At 40.2% G+C, this 19,784-nt stretch overlaps 1 protein-coding gene across 5 annotated transcripts in view; it reads left to right on the forward strand.

The window, feature by feature from the left end:
* The window catches only part of piezo1 (piezo type mechanosensitive ion channel component 1 (Er blood group)), a 340,271-nt gene that overhangs the window by 229,281 nt on the left and 91,206 nt on the right, over window positions 1–19,784 (forward strand). For all 5 annotated transcript variants that reach the window (XM_072596043.1, XM_072596044.1, XM_072596039.1 and 2 more), the window contains 10 exons: window positions 4,466–4,571; window positions 7,298–7,473; window positions 7,786–7,934; window positions 9,757–9,930; window positions 10,358–10,390; window positions 12,668–12,768; window positions 16,251–16,411; window positions 17,128–17,304; window positions 17,860–17,985; window positions 19,195–19,395. In XM_072596043.1, coding sequence (XP_072452144.1) covers window positions 4,466–4,571; window positions 7,298–7,473; window positions 7,786–7,934; window positions 9,757–9,930; window positions 10,358–10,390; window positions 12,668–12,768; window positions 16,251–16,411; window positions 17,128–17,304; window positions 17,860–17,985; window positions 19,195–19,395 — 1,404 coding nt within the window. The remainder of the gene's footprint in view (window positions 1–4,465; window positions 4,572–7,297; window positions 7,474–7,785; window positions 7,935–9,756; window positions 9,931–10,357; window positions 10,391–12,667; window positions 12,769–16,250; window positions 16,412–17,127; window positions 17,305–17,859; window positions 17,986–19,194; window positions 19,396–19,784) is intronic.

Raw genomic sequence — 19,784 nt, forward strand, 5'->3', positions numbered from 1 at the left:
TTCCACCCTTCACCTTAAATTTATGTCCCCTTGTAACACTTTTGTACCTGGGGAAAAAGTTTCTGACTGTCTGTTCTATCTATTCCTCTGATCATCTTATAAACCTCTATCAAGTCACCCCTCATCCTTCGCTGTTCCAATGAGAAAAGGCCTAGCACTCTCAACCTATCCTCGTACGACCTATTCTCCATTCCAGGCAACATCCTGGTAAACCTCCTCTGCACCCTCTCCAAAGCTTCCACATCTTTCCTAAAGTGAGGCGACCAGAACTGCACACAGTACTCCAAATGTGGCCTTACCAAGGTCCTGTACAGCTGCAACATCACCTCACGACTCTTGAATTCAATCCCTCTGCTAATGAATGCTAATACACCATAGGCCTTCTTACAAACTCTATCCACCTGAGTGGCAACTTTCAAAGATCTATGAACATAGACCCCAAGATCCCTCTGCTCCTCCACCTGACTAAGAACCCTACCGTTAACCCTGTATTCCGCATTCTTATTTATCCTTCCAAAATGGACAACCTCACACTTGACAGGGCTGAACTCCATCTGCCACTCCTCAGCCCAGCTCTGCATCATATCTAAGTCCCTTTGCAGCCAAAAACAGCCCTCCTCACTATCCACAACTCCACCAATCTTTGTATCGTCTGCAAATTTACTGTCCCACCCGTCGACTCCCTCTTCCAAGTCATTAATAAAAATTACAAACAGCAGAGGACCCAGAACTGATCCCTGCGGAACTCCACTTGTAATTGGGCTCCAGGCTGAATATTTACCATCTACCACCACTCTCTGACTTCGACCGGTTAGCCAGTTTTCTATCCAACCGGCCAAATTTCCCTCTATCCCATGCCTCCTGACTTTCCGCATAAGCCTACCATGGGGAACCTTATCAAATGCCTTACTAAAATCCATGTACACTACATCCACTGCTCTACCCTCATCCACATGCTTGGTCACCTCCTCGAAGAATTCAATAAGACTTGTAAGGCAAGACCTACCCTTCACAAATCCGTGCTGGCTGTCCCTAATCAAGCAGTGTCTTTCCAGATACTCATAAATCCTATCCCTCAGTACCCTTTCCATTACTTTGCCTACCACCGAAGTAAGATAACTGGCCTGTAATTCCCGGGGTTATCCCTATTCCCTTTTTTGAACTGGGCACAACATTCGCTACTCTCCAGTCTCCTGATACCACCCCCGTTGACAGTGAAGACGAAAAGATCATTGCCAACGGTTCTGCAATTTCCTCTCTTGCTTCCCACATAATCCTAGGATATATCTCGTCAGGCCCGGGGGACCTGTCTATCCTCAAGTTGTTCAAAATGTCCAACACATCTTCCTTCCTAACAAGTATCTCCTCTAGCTTACCAGTCCGTTTCACACTCTCCTCTTCAACAATACGGTCCCTCTCGTTTGTAAATATTGAAGAAAAGTACTCATTCAAGACCTCTCCTATCTCTTCTGACTCAATACACAGTCTCCCACTACTGTACTTAATTGGACCTAACCTCGTTCTCGTCATTCTCACGTTTCTCACATACGCATAAAATGCCTTGGGGTTATCCTTGATCCTATCCGCCAATGATTTTTCATGCCCTCTCTTAGCTCTCCTAATCCCTTTCTTCAGGTCCCTTCTGGCTATCCTGTATCCCTCCAATGCTCTGTCTGAACCTTGTTTCCTCAACCTTATGTAAGCCTCCTTCTTCCTCTTTACAAGACATTCAACCTCCCTCGTCAACCAAGGTTCCCTCACACGACCATCACTTTCCTGCCTGACAGGTGTATACATATCAAGGACACGTCGTATCTGTTCCTTGAAAACGTAGCACATTTCCACGACATCCTTCCCTGACAGCCTATGCTCCCAACTTATGCTCCTCAGATCCTTTCTTACTGCATTGTATTTACCCTTCCCCCAATTGTAAAACCTACCTTGTTGCACGCGTCTATCTCTCTCCATAACCAAGGTGAAAGTCACAGAATTGTGGTCACCATCACCAAAATGTTCACCCATTAACAAGTCCATCACTTGTCCCGGTTCGTTACCAAGTACCAAATCCAATATGGCCTCCCCTCTGGTCGGACAGTCTACATACTGAGTTAGAAAAGCTTCCTGGACACCCTGCACAAACACCGCCCCGTCCAATCTACTTGATCTAAAAAGCTTCCAATCAATATTTGGGAAGTTGAAATCGCCCATGACTACTACCCTGTGGCTTCCGCACCTTTCCAAAATCTGTTTCCCAATCTGTTTCTCCACATCTCTGCTGCTATTGGGGGGCCTATAGTAAACACTCAACGAGGTGACTGCTCCTTTCCTATTTCTGACTTCAGCCCATACTACCTCCAAAGGCAGATCCCCCTCGAACTGCCTTTCTGCAACTTTTATACCATTTCTAATTAGCAGCGCCACCCCCCTCCTTTTTTTTAACCACCCTCCCTAATCTTACTGAAACATCTGTAACCAGGAACCTCCAACAACCATTCCTGTCCCTCTTCTATCCACGTTTCCGTGATGGCCACAACATCATAGTCCCAGGTACCGATCCACGCCTTAAGTTCACCCACCTTATTTCTGATACTCCTTGCGTTAAAGTATACACACTTGAACCCATCTCTGTGTCCGCAAGTATTCCCTGTCAATGCTACCTTCTCCACAGCCTCCCTACATTCTTGGACATCCTGACAAACAGCTAACCTACTTGCTGGACTACAAGTCTGGATCCCATCCCCCTGCCAAATTAGTTTAAATCCCCCCGAAGAGTGCTAGCAAACCTACCTCCCAGGATATTGGTGCCCTTCTGGTTCAGGTGCAACCCATCCTGCTTGTACAGGTCCCACCTTCCCCAGAATGCAGTCCAATTGTCCAAATACCTGAAGCCCTCCTTCCTACACATCCTTGCAGCCACGTGTTCAACTGCACTCTTTCCCTATTCTTTGCCTCACTGTCACGTGGCACCGGCAACAACCCAGAGATGACAACTCTGTCCGTCCTAGCTTTTAGCTTCCAGCCTAACTCCCTGAGCTCCTGAATGATCTCCCCACCCCTCTTCCTACCTATGTCATTAGTGCCAACGTGCACCACGACTTCTGGCTGCACACCCTCCCCCTTAAGGATTCTGAAGACACGGTCTGAGACGTCTCGGACCCTGGCTCCCGGGAGGCAACAAACCATCCGAGAGTCTCGCCCATGTCCACAGAACCGCCTGTCTGTCCCTCTAACTATAGCGTCTCCTATAACTAGCGCTCTCCTCCTCTCCTCCTTTTCCCTTCTGAGCTCAGAGCCGGATCTCGTGCCAGAGTCACTGCAGCTTACTCCTGCTAGGCCATCCCCCCCCCAACAGTATCCAAAGCGATATACTTATTGTTGAGGGGAACGACCACAGGGGATCCCTGCACTGCCTGCGTCCTCCCCTTCCCACCTCTAACTGTTACCCAGCTACCTCTGTTCTCTGGCGTAACTGTCCTTGTAGCTTCTATCAATCACCCTCTCAGCCTCTCGAATAATCCTCAGTTCATCCAACTCCAGCTCCAGTTCCCTAACACGGTCTGTGAGGAGCTGGAGCTGACTGCATTTCCTGCAGATGAAGTCGGCAGGAGCATCAGTGGTTACACCTACCTCAAACATCCTGCAGGAGGAACATTCCACTGCTTGCGCTGCCATTACTCTACACTTAGTCTCCAAAAACAAGAACACTGAGTAGCTTATCTGTGGACTTTAAAGTTAGGTGAGAGGAGGAGGATGGGAGGGAGGCCCTAGAACACACTAGGCCCTAGGGGGGTCTAGAACACACCCACTCAAATATCAACCACTTACCTTCCCGACCAGCTCTGCGCTCCAACTTCACTTCCGCCCAGCTCGCGCCGCTCTCTGCTGTGAAAAAAATCCCAGTCTATCTGGCCTTTCCTTATAACTTCAGCACTCCATTCCCAGCAACATCCTGATAATTCTCTCTGAAACCCCTCTAGCCTAATAATATCCTTCCTATACCAGGGCCACCAGAACTGGACACAGTACTCACCAACATCCGGTACAGCCTGTGCTTCAGCACAGACCAGGAATCAGTACTGGATATTGCTGAATTGCATGCTTTAGTACCACACCTCATGATACATTTATTTCATAGATGTATATTTGCAGCCCATGGTTTATAGTATATACTTCATGAAAAATAGACCATTTGACTCTTTAAAAATCTGCTGTGTGATCTCGTTGAACTTTGCATTTTGAATTAAAAGTGCAATATTCTTATATGAATACTTTGACTACCAAATGGACTGAATTTGGACATCATCTGAAAATGAAAATTACAGTACTGTGTGATTTTGAAAGATGTGAACTCTTACTAGCTTGTACAAGAATATTTTTAAATTTGTTCCATCTCTATCCAACAAATGATCATCTCCTACAGCTGCAGCTGTGAAAACCAGCTACTTACGCTTTCTTTTATCACCAGCTTCTGTACACACTCACCTTCTGGATCTTGTTGCGTCAATTTGTAAAAGAAAAATGCTTGAAGCAGAAAGATGTCGCACTGAATGAAGTAACTGTGGATGAGGCAGGTGAGTGACAAATATACTATCAACCAAGATGTTTATACCTCACCAAGTGAGTGCAATTCCTATGAGAAACATTTTGGTTAAATTAATCTGTCAATATTAGCAAAGCTACTGACTTGAGTATTATGATCAACTGGTTAATGAGGCAGGGTTAGAAAAGGTAATTTAAATTTATATGGTACAGACTGTTTCAAAATCTGGTGCAGCCCTGTGTCAAATCCTAAAGGATGCCAATAAGTTGTGTAAATAATCATTTGGTTTCTATCAGCTATGTAATACAGCTCCTGAAGTTTATGACTAATTTAATGTCTACTAATTATTTAAACTGGCCTAACAGATTCAGATAGATTTTGTCCAGTCCTAGAGCCTGAGCAATATTTCAAAATAACCTGTTCACAGATATCATTACACACCTCTAGAGCAGATGGGACTTGAACCTAAGCCTCTCTGTCCAGGGGTAGGAGCTGTACCACTGCACCACAAGAGGGCCCCTCAGTCCTAGAGCCTGATTGTGAAAATTACTAAATACGGCCACATGAGGCTATTCGGCACCTGTTGCACCTAACTGTAGAAGTCAGAATTGAAAACTCTTTCACCTTCAGCCAAAACCCAGCAGCTGATTAAGTAATGTAATTTTTTTACAAAGTACATGACATAAATCTGTCAACATCAAGAAGATGCTAATGTACATTGGATAAAATGTGGAATAAGATTCAGACATTGAGGTTTGAAGCTGACATGCCATGCAAAATCAAAACTGATTGTTTGCAGCCAAGCTGCTTATAATTTGTAGATTCAATTTATTTTTGATTAAGTAATAAGATGATCATGATTAATGTGCTTTAATCTGTTCCCAAAAGATTAAAGACTCAAATCTCAGACTTTACCTCAGTGTGCTGGATAATTATCAACTACAGTGACACCTAAAACTGAGGCAAAACAGATGACTGAATGACTTTTGATTATTTGGCTGTATATTTGTGAAAAAAAGTAATCAAAAGCAACTTTGGAGGTCAAGAAAACAATTAAAATGCCAATCAAGTACCAGAATTTATTTCTATGTGTATAAAATTCAAAATGGGGTAAATCTATGTTAAGTTTATATAGAACTCTTGTCAGTTTGCAACTCGAGTACTGTGTACAATTCTGGGCTGTAATTATTAAAGAAAACACTGGTAAAACCGCAAGGATAGTATCAGGAGAGAATAGGAAAGATTAAAGATGTTGGTGCTTTCTTTGGAAAGGAAAAATGAGAGAGTTCAGCGGGATAGTTGTGGAGAGAACCTTGTGGGACAATCTGAAGCTAGGCATTGTAAATACAATAGAATAAACATTCAACAGGGAAATGAAAAAAAAATCTTTGAATGTTTAGAATGTGGAACTCACCTGTATCCTCAGTTCATCTGCCTTCCCTGTTAGGCTTCTTGCATTGAAATAATTGCAAGATTGTCACAAGGTAGGACTGATAAATTTAACTGCATTAATTTCTTGATAGCTTGAAATAAATGCAGTTAAATTGATCAGTCCTACCTTGTTCTCTGCTTTGTTCCTGCCTACCCTGACTGTTTGTTTGACTTGCTCCCTTTCCTAACAGCACCAGTCTCCGATTGATCTTTCTCTTCACTATCTCCCTGGGTCCCACCTATACCCACTGCCTCCCCCCCCCACCCCCAACCTTACTAGTTTAAATCCTAATCTTTTAGTCTTCTGAAATACAGTGCTTTTTAAAACCTGTTTCCAAACATGTTGAGCTCAAATCTTGCCACAGTTTTTATTGTTTCTTGTCATATGGAAGAAGAACCACACGATCAATGGGGCATGTTTCTATTTCCTCTGTGATGAGAATCTGACTTTCTTCAATGACTGAGATAAAACTCAAAGGTTCAGGAGTAGGTGATCAATCCTGCAGGCCATCACTAACATTAGACAATGTTATTGTTACAACATCATCTCGAAAGAACTGCTGTATTTTTTTAGTTGTAATTCTTCAGAAAATGTAGTTTGCCTTTCTCACTCAACTTCCCAATTTATTGACATTGGACAGTTTGGTTGTTGGACCATGAAATTATGAACTTACCAATGGTCCACAATAATTTCCCAGGGCTTAGTTCAGGTTGCCTACTGCCTCAATGGCAAGTGATTTATAAAGTTCCAGAAGTACTTCCTTTGTAAGTAGTAAATGGAGCAAAAAATTCAACCATGAAGATTAGATTTGAGAGCATACCATCTCGAATCAAGGAAAGTTTAAATTAAATTTCTGAATTTTTTTTCATTACTGCTCCTATAGACAATAGGTGCAGGAGTAGGCCATTCTGCCCTTCGAGCCAGCTCCACCATTCATTATGATCATGGCTGATCATCCTCAGTCAGTATCCTGTTCCTGCCATATCCCCATAACCCTTGATTCCACTATCCTTAAGAGCGCTATCCAACTCTTTCTTGAAAGTATCCAGAGACTTGGCCTCCACTGCCTTGTGGGGCAGAGCATTCCATACATCCACCACTCTCTGGGTGAAGAAGTTTCTCCTCAATTCTGTTCTAAGTGGCCTACCCCTTATTTTTAAACTGTGTTCTCTAGTTCAGGACTCACCCATCAGCGGAAACATGCTTCCTGCCTCCAGAGTGTCCTATTTTTTATATGTCTACATGTTTTCAGTTCAACACAGATATACAAATGTTTGAACTCTGCAGTGTTCACATTTTCCTTTTTTATTCTTTTCATGTTGCAGGTCAAAAGAAGAATGAAGTATTGAAAGCACTTGGAGAGCTAATAATGAGTTTTCAAGCAAAGTATTGGATTTATGTTTGTGGAGGGATGTTCTTCGTTGTTAGTTTTACTGGAAGAATAGTTGTGTATAAAATAGTTTATATGTTCCTGTTTCTACTTTGCCTTTCATTCTACCAGGTGAGAATACAATAGTCAAATGCTAGTTAATCGTAACAACAGTAACTCTACAGTAATTGCTAAATGGAGGTAGTTAAGAAAATATATGGCTATGCAACAGATGTAAAGGCTAATATATGTATGGTATAATGCATACAAACTTGTGGAGTAACTTGATATGCTTGACTATGACTAGAGTTGGTCTATGTGTAGGACAGCATGAAGTGAGATTACTCTCCTATCTATTAATTTTTGATCACAGACTGATTTTAAAAAAATTCTAAAAAGGGACTGTTGATTGCTGATGTCTTATTTTTCCTGTTGATTTTATAGGTCTGTTACTTTATATGGCGTAAGCTGCTGAAGGTATTCTGGTGGTTGGTCGTTGCATATACAATGCTGGTCCTCATTTCAGTTTACACTTTTCAGTTTGATGAATTCCCACAGTACTGGAAAAATTTCACAGGATTAACAGATGAACAGTACGTGTATTTTAAATTCTGGCAAAGACATACGTTTTGCTTACCTTGGCTTTACCATACAGTAGAAATCTGTCAAAATAACAAATCTTGAATAATAATAAATATTGAAATATTTACAAAGATGATGTTGTGTATTGTTGTTGAGAAAACCACCAACCTCAGAGTCAGAGTTGGAGTTCAATGACAGAGTTTATTGCAGAAGGAAATACCAGAGCTCTGGGGAGAGAAAGACACCAACAACACAGTGGTCAGCTGTGAGTCTTCCAGCATAGCCTTTGTTAATTTCAGCATGATCATTGTCAGTTTCAGTGCAGACATTGTCAGTTTCAATGTCTGCGCAGAAGTCCATTGCTGTAGTAATGGATGCTAATCACTCTTTCTGCGAAGGGCAGTTGCTGCAGTCCTGGCTATTAGCACTTTGTACTGAGTCTGTATCAAACTGTTAGCAGTTCTATCAAAGGTGTTGGCTGGACCCAGACACTTCAGCGGGCAGTATACGTTACTCATGTGTATTCTCTCCCACATCTGCCTTAAACTAATCAACTAGGTTGTGAGTGTATTGTGCTGGCGTCCTGTGTTTGCTCTGCTGTCTGTCTCCATATTGTGGTCCGGCAGCCATCTTGTGTGTCAAGTGGTCAACTTATAGCTCAGTGGCCATCTTGTGTGTCTGTGTGCCTTGTGTCACCCTGCTCCATGCCATCTCCCACTTCAGTACAGTATGCTAATTATGTGTGTGCACAGAAAGAAAAGCACTGCAGTTTTTAAGATTTTTTTCAAATATGTTTATGTATCATTCCGTGGGTTCTGTCAGACAAACTTAATAATTAATAAAATAATTCTTTGTTGCACATGGCCAACTAATAACTATTTACTTTGGAGGGAAGGGGGAGTAGAAAATGAGGTTACTTTCTGGGCAAGATTATTATAATATCTAACAGTATAAGGATAAAACTGAGGTCACCTCTGTGGCAAACTCAGTGAACGTACTATAATAGGCAGATCCAGAGTTCTCCAAAGAGGTTGAAAAACCAACTGATTTTATTATTTGCTGAAGATATCATACTATTCCCATCAACACCAGAGAACTGTGCCAGTCAGTTCCCCAATAGATTAGTGGCCATAGCTAAATGAGTATCAAGGAGCACTCTAGCAATTGAGGCTGAGTAGCTACAGGAATTTAGCTGGTTGACTTCCTGTGGGACCCACTAGGAACTCTGGACCCCCAACTCTGCCAATTTTGTTCAAGCTATCTGGACATGGGCAATTGGGGAACGCCTCATCTTCTGCCTCAGAACACTTCAACCCCAGGGCATCAATGTGGACTTCACCAGTTTCCTCATTTCCCCTTCCCCCACCTCACCCCAGCTCCAACCTTCCAGCTCAGCACTGTCCCCATGACTTGTCCCACCTGCCTATCTTTCTTTCCACCTATCCACTCCACCCTCCTCCCTGACCTATCACCTCCATCCCCACCCCCTCTCACCTATTGTACTCTATGCTACTTTCTCCCCACCCCCACCCTTCTCTCCACCCTGCAGGCACTCTGCCTCTATTCCTGATGAAGGGCTTTTGCCCAAAACATTGATTTTCCTGCTCCTTGGATGCTGCCTGTGTTTTTCCAGCACCACTCTGATCTAGACTCTGGTTTCCAGCATCTGCAGTCATTGTTTTTACCTAATTGGGTATGCTGTTCTGGAGAGCATAAGATGGGCAAATGGTTCCCATTCATGTCAAACGTCAAGATATCCAAACAAAGACTATCTCTTTATTTAGGTTCTTATTTGTAAGCTTAACAGTTGCATATTGTTCTTTCAAAATGCAGGTTAGCTGACATGGGATTGGAGCAATTCAGTGTCAGTGAGCTCTTCTCCAGCATTCTGATCCCTGCCTTTTTCCTGCTGGCCTGTATTCTACAACTGCATTACTTCCACTGTCGTTTCATGCAGATTACTGATCTGGAACATGTTCCTGTAAAGGGCAAAGGGCCATTGCACCGGTAAGCTTCATACCTATCTAGGATAGATGCAAGCTTAATAATACAAATATCTTTAATAAAATCATTTGGACACCAATTTCAATTTGACAGTTATAGAACTTGTTCAAATATTTTTTACATTTTTACAGAGTTTTTTTTATTTTAAAGTCAAAGGATTGGGGGATAAAATGGGAATATGGTATTGAGATAGGGGATCACCCATGAACATACTGAGTGACAGAGCTAAACGATCTAGTTTCTCTCAAACAAGAGAATTATTTGTCTTACCCCAGATCTGTTGGAAAGCTCAGTTCCATTCAGCTTTAAGTCCTTTTATGTATTTATAATTGCAGCTTGGAGCATTCATCAAATTTAATTGTTTGACTTAATGATATTAATTTTAAATAGTTTAATTTTAATTTAACATTTGCTTACTTTCCATTAACAGGTTGAAAGAAAGTTTAGCCGAGCCCTCTCAGGAGTAAGTATCCTTATTTACATATACATTTTGGCATATTCTTTCTTTCGTTACTGTGTTTTAACTTTGACAAATGTCATTTCTATGCCTATATATACCTGCACTGTGAGGGCATGTCTGCTTTTTCTCCAAATGTTTTTTTTTCAATATTCACTGGTTCAACTAATTGATGATCAAACTTTTGATTGTTTCCCTACCCCCTCTCCTATGCCTGAACTTGCAATGACATTGTGACTTGGAAAGAAGGCTGATTCTGCATCTCAGCTCAACCTTAGCTACACAACTGTCACAAATCCCATTTTCCAGTTTGTAAATGTAATAGTAGATGTATTGAATTTCAGAGGTGGCCATTGGCTTCTGTAAGTTTAGATAGAAACACAGCTTTAACATGAATAACTTATTTCTACATTACAAATCCTTCCAGAGAACCCTAGTTCTCAGCAGCAATTCAAGAAGCCCTTAGAAGTGGAGTATCTTTGTTTCTCTCTTCACAGATGCCAGTCCTACTGAATTTCTCCAGCATTTTCATTGCGCATTTCACATTTCCAGCATCCTCTGTCTTTTGCTTTTATTAGAAGCAGAACATCTGGCACCTTGTGAACTAACAAAGTATTTCAGTTGTGCTTGGTCAGCCATGATCTAATGGAGGAGCAGGCTGAAAGGGCTGAATGGCCTACTCCAGCTCTAATTTGCAATGTTTATGAATGTCAATCCTTTCTAAACTAGCTACTGTAATACTGACGTGCAGTATGTATTTCTCACGAATAAATTCATTTCATAAAATGTCTTCACAGGAAATCATTTGTATGTTTCACGAGATCAACTCTGCAGTGGTTGTGTGCTATCAAAATATTAGCAGTTCAGGTGCATGTTGTTCCCTGTTACCTGTAGTAACCAGATGAAATAATAGTAACAAGCCACAAAGAGCATCTCTTCACTGTTATCTTTCAATCTACATTCTTATAAAAGTAGAGGATGGATTTTATTCATTCTTCCCCGAGACATGGTACAATCTTATATGTTATTGTAAAAAAGCTAGTCTTATCGAAGTGTTGAGCATTTCCAGTGACAGAGAGATTAGTATTAGCACATTGACTGTCATTGCATGTGATAGAAAATGATCAGCTTTCACTAAGATGACCTTTGTGCTGAGCCAACCAATAACATTCATTATTTAGATACACATATAAAGAATAGCATCCTCGGTGTGAGATATTGAAAAGCCTCTGGTCCCCATAAGCAAGACCACTGCGCTTGCCATTGCCTTTGCAAGCATCTGAGACAGTAAAATGTTAGAAGAAAATCTCAGGAGGAATAAACAGTTCCTGGTGCACCAGAATTCTTTTTATTTTCTTAGTGCCAAATTTCCCTTCATTCCTGATGGCTTTGCTGTGGAGCAGTTCCCTGGGCACTGGTCTTCCTTAAATATTTGTGTTTGATCCCTGATATTGTTGGCTATTCAACTGTGGGGAGCACTGCCTAGCCCTCTTTCGTCCTCACTCAACTCGATAGTTCAATATTTGCAGCAGGATAGCCAGTATGGCTTATATGTAATCGTCCTGCTTGACTTACCCTCTGCACAATTCAGAGCACCACTATCAAATTCTGCTGACCAGCTTGACATCAGTTCATTTGTTGCAATCATTGGGGCAAACTCAGTACTCTCCTTGTGTGTATGGTTTAACTTCTCATTGTTTGAACCTAATGAGCCAGTAGGGAAGCTTTGACTTTTTCTCTCTGAGCCTAGATAAATTATGTCGTGTTTCTTCCTCAACAATAGAATAAAATGATAGTAAGGCTCAGTGGATCACATAAAATTGAATAATGGTTGTTGTTCAATAAAATGTGGTGTAATAAAGTTATAGCACCATCATCTCTGAAATGATATTCGTATTAACCATGGCACTTGATTCAACAATTTATAAAGAGCAGATTTTGTCTCACCTCTGATATTAGACATATAGTGCTCCTTTACTCTTGATATTAGTTGTATCTTTTTGATATATACTGCGCTATTATTGATGCACACAGTAAAATGAAGCAGATTAATTGCATGACGATAAATAATAGAAATATTGAGAACTGAGTTGCTTTCAACTAGTAGCATGAAGGTCAACCATTCCCATTATTTGGATAGTTGAAGATAGGGAGCATGTAAAAGGTCAATTTGAATGTCTAAAACATTTTCTGATGGATGTAAAGAATTTTTGTTCAGTCAGGTTCAGTACAATCAGTTTTGTTTATGTGACTTGCATTCTTATTGTGCTTTTCCAACAACAGAAGACCTGTCACTGCGACCCTTCAGAATGGCGCAGCTGAAGACCCAGAGTATGAGGCAAGTGATCAACCTGCGCCAGAGGACAGCAGATCTGAAGGAGAAAGTATGTCTTTGTATTTGCATGTGGACAGATCTTCTATTTTTGAATCTCTGCTCATATTTGGTAATCTTATTCAATCCTCATGAGCAAATAAGTAGCTGAATATAAAATATTTTTAGTTACTTAATGAAAAACATTTGAAATCTAAGCACTTTAAATTTATTGTTGCTTTACCATGTCACTCAAAAATTTTCTTGCATACTTTAAATAGTGAATGTTGTCAGATGACTGGCACAGAAAAGTTTCCATGTTGTTACGTAGCTCACCAGTAAGCTGTATGTTAGGAAAAGCATTGTCTCACAAGCGCCAATGAAGCTAACAACTAGTTAAACTGACCTTCTTGTGAAGGGCAAGACAATGCTCCAACAAAACTAAATTGCCAAATTGCATCCTGAGCTCATGCTCCCAGCAGCTGGAACATCCATAACTTTCTGATATCAACACAGTCAATTACCAATAGGAAACAACACAAACCTCCGAATTCATCAAAGGAGCGACTACAGGTTTGGACTCTATACTAAACCCCAGAATAACAGCATTCTTGTCAAGGATTACCCTTAATAGCAAAAAGGGTAATCAGTAAAGCAGAATGCAAGCCAAATTGACAGCAAAAAATGATACCGTTGGTTCTGCTATAACACATTAGTCCCGTTCTCGTAAAATCCCATGTTATAAGAGAATCGTGTAATAGCAGCACCATTTAATCTAATGGGGCAGGAATCACGTTATAACGTGATTGATGAATTGGGGACATTATTTCTATAGCACAAACTTTTAAATCATTTAAACAATTCCAGCCCCATTAGTTTAAATGCTGCTGCTATTACACTATTTTCTTATAACATGGGATTGCAAGTGAACAGAACTACTGCATTATAGTGGAACAGACTGCATGGAATTTTAATACATGTTGCTCTGTCTTTTTCACGGGTCACCCAATTTCTCATTTCATCTCTTCTTTCACACCTTTTAATGAAATATCCCAAAGTGCATGAAGTATCTCAATAATACAAAATATATTTTCATCAATAAACTTATTTAAAGTAAAATTTGATAACTTGAATTTGTTGTACAGATGTGTCAACATGATGAGGCCTAGCAAGCATGAATATGGTTTACAGACTTTCAAAGCTACAGGAGATTCCTGATTTACAAACGTCCAATTTAAGGATGCTTGCACTTACAAACACGATCCCATACATGGTGGTAATTTTAAAGGCCTGACATATGAACAGTTCCTGTACTTCTGAACAGCTGCTTTACATTATCGAGTATTTGGATTTAAGTATAAATCAATTGGTGAGCAGACTCGCCAAATTGGAACCCGTTCGCAACCAGCCTGTAATGTGTTAGTTTTTGCTTTTTGACATTCAATGTAGGTTTGATTCTCTTGTGAGAAAACAGAATAAAAGCTTCTGAAATAAAATAGCTAGGAAGAAATGATTAATGTTGTTCTTTTTTTTTCACTTGTTCAGTAAAATTGATATATTGCCTCCTTGAATCACTGAGGGTTCAGGAGTTTTATTTTCTTTTGAGGTTTATAGTCAGTTAAACCCTGAAATGACTATCAACTCTATGTATCAATAGTATAGTTTAACCTTGACCCTTGCACATTAACTATTCTTGTAAATCCAACCAGTTCCTCGTGAATGCCACTCAAAAATTGTAACTATTTCTAAATTTTATGTAAAGGTCATCTTGGCTCAAAAGAGATGATCCTGTTACACCAGTTAGTTGACATACAATTTCAGTCTTGCTCTGCTTTGGTGCAGGAATGTGATCCATTAATCCAAACCATAAACTTCATCAGAAAGGACTCTTGGGACTACAAATGTTGGTTTCTGTTTCCATAACTTGAAACAAGTAACAAAAAAAAAATTCCCCAGATTAAAGGACTAGTGCCATTTACTTGAAAATTAGTTCAAGTCTGATTGGTCATGAAGTTATTCTGTTTACTGCATAATTGCTAAACTTTGTTATTTTTCTTGGTCAGATCGAAAGTATCTAGTAAACATTTTGTCTTTGAATCATAATTATGACGGTGCAAGAGGAAGCCCATTTTAATAAAGAGTTAAAAACTGACCTTACTCTGAGGTTAAACTGGAATAAGCTTTTTGGCAAAGAAGTGAAACTCTCAAGGCTAAACTTTGGAAGGAGCCAGCTAGAGCAGTCAGAAACTAAGCTGGGAGCTCGTTGCCCTGGATTCTGTAGCAATGCCTTTTCACAGAACAGCATGATAATCTCCTATTACAAGACTATTAATGTAAGGGAAATAGGGACTCGTACTTCAAACTTGAACATTATCCTTGGCAGCACAGACTATGGTCAGATTTGGTACACCTTGTGAGACCAGAAATACTGGCCTTATAGGATAGACCAGGAAGGAAACACTGGATTCGTGGTCTAGACAGTAAAGCATTTGCCTTGCAATAAATGAGAAATAGGTTTTTGCGCCTTCTCTTGTATGGGGAAGCTTAAGCTTTCTGTCATAAGGACTGGAAGTGTTGGCAATCTGGCATACCATTTTCGGAGTGTCTACCTGGTCAGTCCTGCAGGCAGATTCTCCAAATACACCCCAACATACTGAAGGCACACAGATCATCAGTTTTGGCAGGATTAAGGTTGACTGTGTTGCAAAATGTAATACTAAAATGAGTAACTTGACTGATGTTTTGGTTCATGAACATTTATACCCACCCCTACATTTTTCAAGTAGAATAAATTCTAGGATGCAATCATTTTTAGTCTGTCATAAGCTCTTTGAAGCCCTCATCTGTGCTTTATCATCTCTAGACTTTTCTATCCCAGCACTTTTCTGACCGACTTTCTATATATTGGCATTCAAATCTCAGCTGCCTGTGGGCTAACTTAGACCCATGTTCACCCATCACCCCTGTGCTGGTTGATGTCTCATATTTAAAATGCCAATGCTTTATTTTTAAGTCTCTCTGACCTCATTTCTATCTCTATAACCTACGCCTTGTACAACTCTCAAATGTTTGCTTTGTTCCAAATCTGGTCTCGCACATTTCTGATTTTAACTGATCCACCTTCAGCTGCTAAGGCCCTCCTTTCTGGAATTCCTTCCCTCAACTCTCTCTTCTTTCCCCTCTTGCTTTAAGACATTTCTGGGGATCTATTACGGATCAAACTTTTAGAAACACTTTTGGACATTTTCCTACATTAAAACACTATAGAAATGCAAGCTAATGTTGTTGTAACACTTGGGGTCCATTCATTATCCAATCAATGCTCTCATCACATACATCATAAAAAGCTTGTTTTCCTTTACACTGGTATTCATGCAATTTTTCATAATGGTTGCAAGATAAAAAACTTTAATAAAATGTGTCCTATTTCAGAAATGATTATTTTTGTTCCAGTGTTACATGATGAATCTGTTTAGATTGCTTCTATCTAATTTACATGATTTGAAATAAGGAAACCTACCAGCCACATACTAATGTATTTTTACCTGATTGCAGTTGCTTACAGTAAGTGGGGCTTAGTGATCGACCGCCTCCTTGTGCTGTTGCTAAAATTCTCCAAGATTCTCAATTACATCCAAGTCATTATTTGGAGACTTCTTGAGTTGCACGTAATGAAACTGGTGGCTCTCTTCAGTGTGTGGGTGGCAGTAAAAGAGGTATGAACCCCCAAAGTAACGTTATTTATTGTATTGGTTTTGTATGGTTACAATTTAAGTTTTGATGCAGGAAATTTTCTTATGTATTGTTGTTGCAGGTAAATCCAAACCTTTTGAATCATTTTCTATTTTACATAAACTGAAAGCAAAATATTGTGATTTGTCAGGTGCTTGAATGTATTTTCAATGAATCAGAACTGCCAATAAACATAACAACTCTGCATTAAACTTTTAACTCTATTCTAAATGAGGAGTTTTGAAATATCTTCGGTGTTGTGACATTGAGCAATGGGTGCTCAATGGTTAGCATTGCTGCCTCACAGCGCTAGGGACCCGGGTTCGATTCCAACCTCTGACTACTGTCTGTGTGGAGTTTGTACATTCCCCCCGGATCTACGTGGGTTTCCTCCGGGTGCTCCGCTTTCCTCCCACAATCCAAAGCTGTGCAGGTCAGGTGAATTGGTCATGCTAAATTGCCCATAGTGTTCAGGGGTGTGTACGTTAGGTGCATTAGTCAGAGGTAAATATAGGGTAGGGGAATGGTTCGGGTGGGTTACTCTTTGGAGGGTCAGTGTGGACTTTTTTAGCCAAAGGGCCGGTTTTCTATCCGTAGGATTTCTATAATTCTATGATTTTAAGACTTTAGTGAGCATATTGTTGCAAAATCTCAGAAAATGATCCATATTTTCTTTATTTTTTCCCAACTTGTTCTCCAGCCGTCCGTCATGAATTTTCTCTTTGTTGTTCTTTGGGCATTTGCTATGCCATATACCAAGTTCCGTACAATGGCTTCCTGCATTTCCACTTTGTGGGCTTGCATCATCATTGTCTGTAAAATGCTGTATCAACTGAAGATTGTAAACCCAGCAGAATATTCCAGCAACTGCACAACGGTAGGAAATATTTTCTCTTACACTTTGGATCTGCATTGATGGAAACACTCCTTAGAGTCACAGAGAAGGTGTAGTAGTGCCCAGGCTGTAGTTTGCATCTTAAAAGTGTGCAGAAGGAACAGAAATGGCTGTGATAGCATACAGCTACATTAATATTGGACTCCGAGTGAGCTAATGATTAATTTGAATGCGGCTTGTTGAAACTGGATTTGTGGTGTATTGTAGATCAAGCAGAATGTTGATTTTAATTTCATAATGGCTTCAAAATTCTGCACCTTCCATTTACATGGTTAGGTGCTATTTAATTGTATTTACCTGATACTGGCCTTGCTGCGTTTCTTCACATTTCCAAAGGATTCTTTAAAATCTACCTCTTCATGATGCTTTCAGCAGTTCCATTAATTCCCCTTCTCCTTTCTTGCATCTCCTAAAGGTTGTTGAGATGTTTTATTGTATGAAAATTATTAAAAATGTACACATCATTGTTTTTAGAATGTATTTTGTTAAATTTTTAGGGTACTTGCAAATTGACATCATGGTATATTTTCTCTGCAGCACTCTCCAAATGAGACAAATCTCAATCCAGATGAGATCCTACATTCTACTTTGTACGGAAAATCCGTGGACCCAGCCAACTGGTTTGGATTCAGAAAAGAATCTCTCATCCTTGCATACATTCAAGTGAGTGATGAAAAATTTGAACCAATTTGGACTGAATAGCAGTACAGTTCATTTTATGTTGATCTTCAGTGTTCACCTTACACCCAAATAATATGTGCAGAATAATGTTAACTCTCAACAATAGTACATTGGTTACTCATTTCAAAACCTGCTGGATTTTCCTATCCACGTTCATAAATTGATTCAAGCAAGTGGGCATTGCTGCCAAAGCCTGTATTTATGTGCATTTATTGCCTTCCTTTCAGAAGGTGATGGCAGGTCTTAAACTATTAAAGCCTGTTAAGTGAAGTTGGTTTCGCAATATAAATGCTCCAGGATTTTAACTAAGCATCATGAATGAACAGCAAAATATATACCAATCAAGATGGTGTGTGATTTGGGGTGTTGGGATCAACCCTTAAAGTAGTGGCATTCCCAAAACAGTTGCAACTCTTGCCTTCCTCACTGGGCTTGCTGCTGGAAAGGCCTGTGCAATTGCTGTATTGCATCCATTAGGCAATGCACACTTGGTGGGGAAGTACAGTGGTGGTGAAATGAGCTGATGTGTGCTTAGAGGATCAAGTACTTAATAGACAGACTGATTTAATTGATGGTATCATTGTTTGTCAGTGTTTGTCCTGTGATATCCATGGCAGGAGATTCCTTAATGACAATATTACTGAATAACCAATAATGGTTCAGCTCATTCCTGATGAAGGGCTTTTGCCCAAATCGTCAATTTTCCTGCTCCTTGGATGCTGCCTGACCTGATGTGCTGTTCCAGCACTACTCTAATCTCAAACATCTGCAGTATCCACTTTCGCCTCTCTGTTATAAATGTTCATTGACTGGCCCCTGAGTGAATGTTGCTTGTCATCTATCAGCCCGAGCCAAGGTATAATCCAAAGTTTATTGCATGCAGCATAGTCTACTTCATACCTGAAGGCTTTCAAATGGAGCTAAGCACTGTCATTGATGGACAGCCTTACAAAGAAATTTGATGAAGCAGCCATAAATTCACAGAACTGGATGCCCCAGAATTGTTGGCAGGCTCCATGATAGCAGATGTGACCAGCCAATTTGCAATGTACAATAAATGCTGAAAGTACAATCTGTGAAGACAAAATAGTTGTTGAACGTTGAACATTTTGACGATTTCATTTTCCATACCTCCGAGTGACACATGAGTCCTTAAAGTAATTCATACATTTCCTTTGTGCATCAATCCAGGATCATCTTCTCCTACTAATGTTATTGGTGTTTGAGGTAACTGTGTATCGACACCAAGAGCATTTCCGCAAGTACAACCAACTGGCTCCACCTAGTACTCGGGCCATCTTTGAAGAAATCACTCGGCAGAACCTGGATGAAAGTGTCATCAATTGTGCAAAGTATTTTGCCAACTATTTTTTTTACAAAGTTGGATTAGAGGTAGGTGAAATTTCACAGATTGAGAATTAAGTAAATAGTGTGCTCTTTACCTGTGATAGGCAGATAAATGCATGTACGGAATTCACTTTGGTCCAAGCTACTGGAATTGCTGCACATATAACATGATTTGTTTTGATAAATATGGATGGTTTGCTCACAGATGTGCCCCATATAGGGTTGTGGAGATAGGGTTGATATTGTATTGAATGGTGGGCCAGGTTTGAAGGGCTGTTAAGCCTACTGCTGATCCTGTGTCACGGTTACAAGCCTAGGTTTTTGTTTAAGGGAAGACTTTGTAACATTAATTTTCTCAGTTTCTTCCCTTATAAAAGTGTACCTGTTTATTTAGTCACTCAATGCTTTATATTAAACATGGACTAACGCTTTCA

The sequence above is a fragment of the Chiloscyllium punctatum genome, chromosome 26 (assembly GCF_047496795.1).
Source record: "Chiloscyllium punctatum isolate Juve2018m chromosome 26, sChiPun1.3, whole genome shotgun sequence".
In the NCBI taxonomy this organism is placed as follows: domain Eukaryota; kingdom Metazoa; phylum Chordata; class Chondrichthyes; order Orectolobiformes; family Hemiscylliidae; genus Chiloscyllium; species Chiloscyllium punctatum.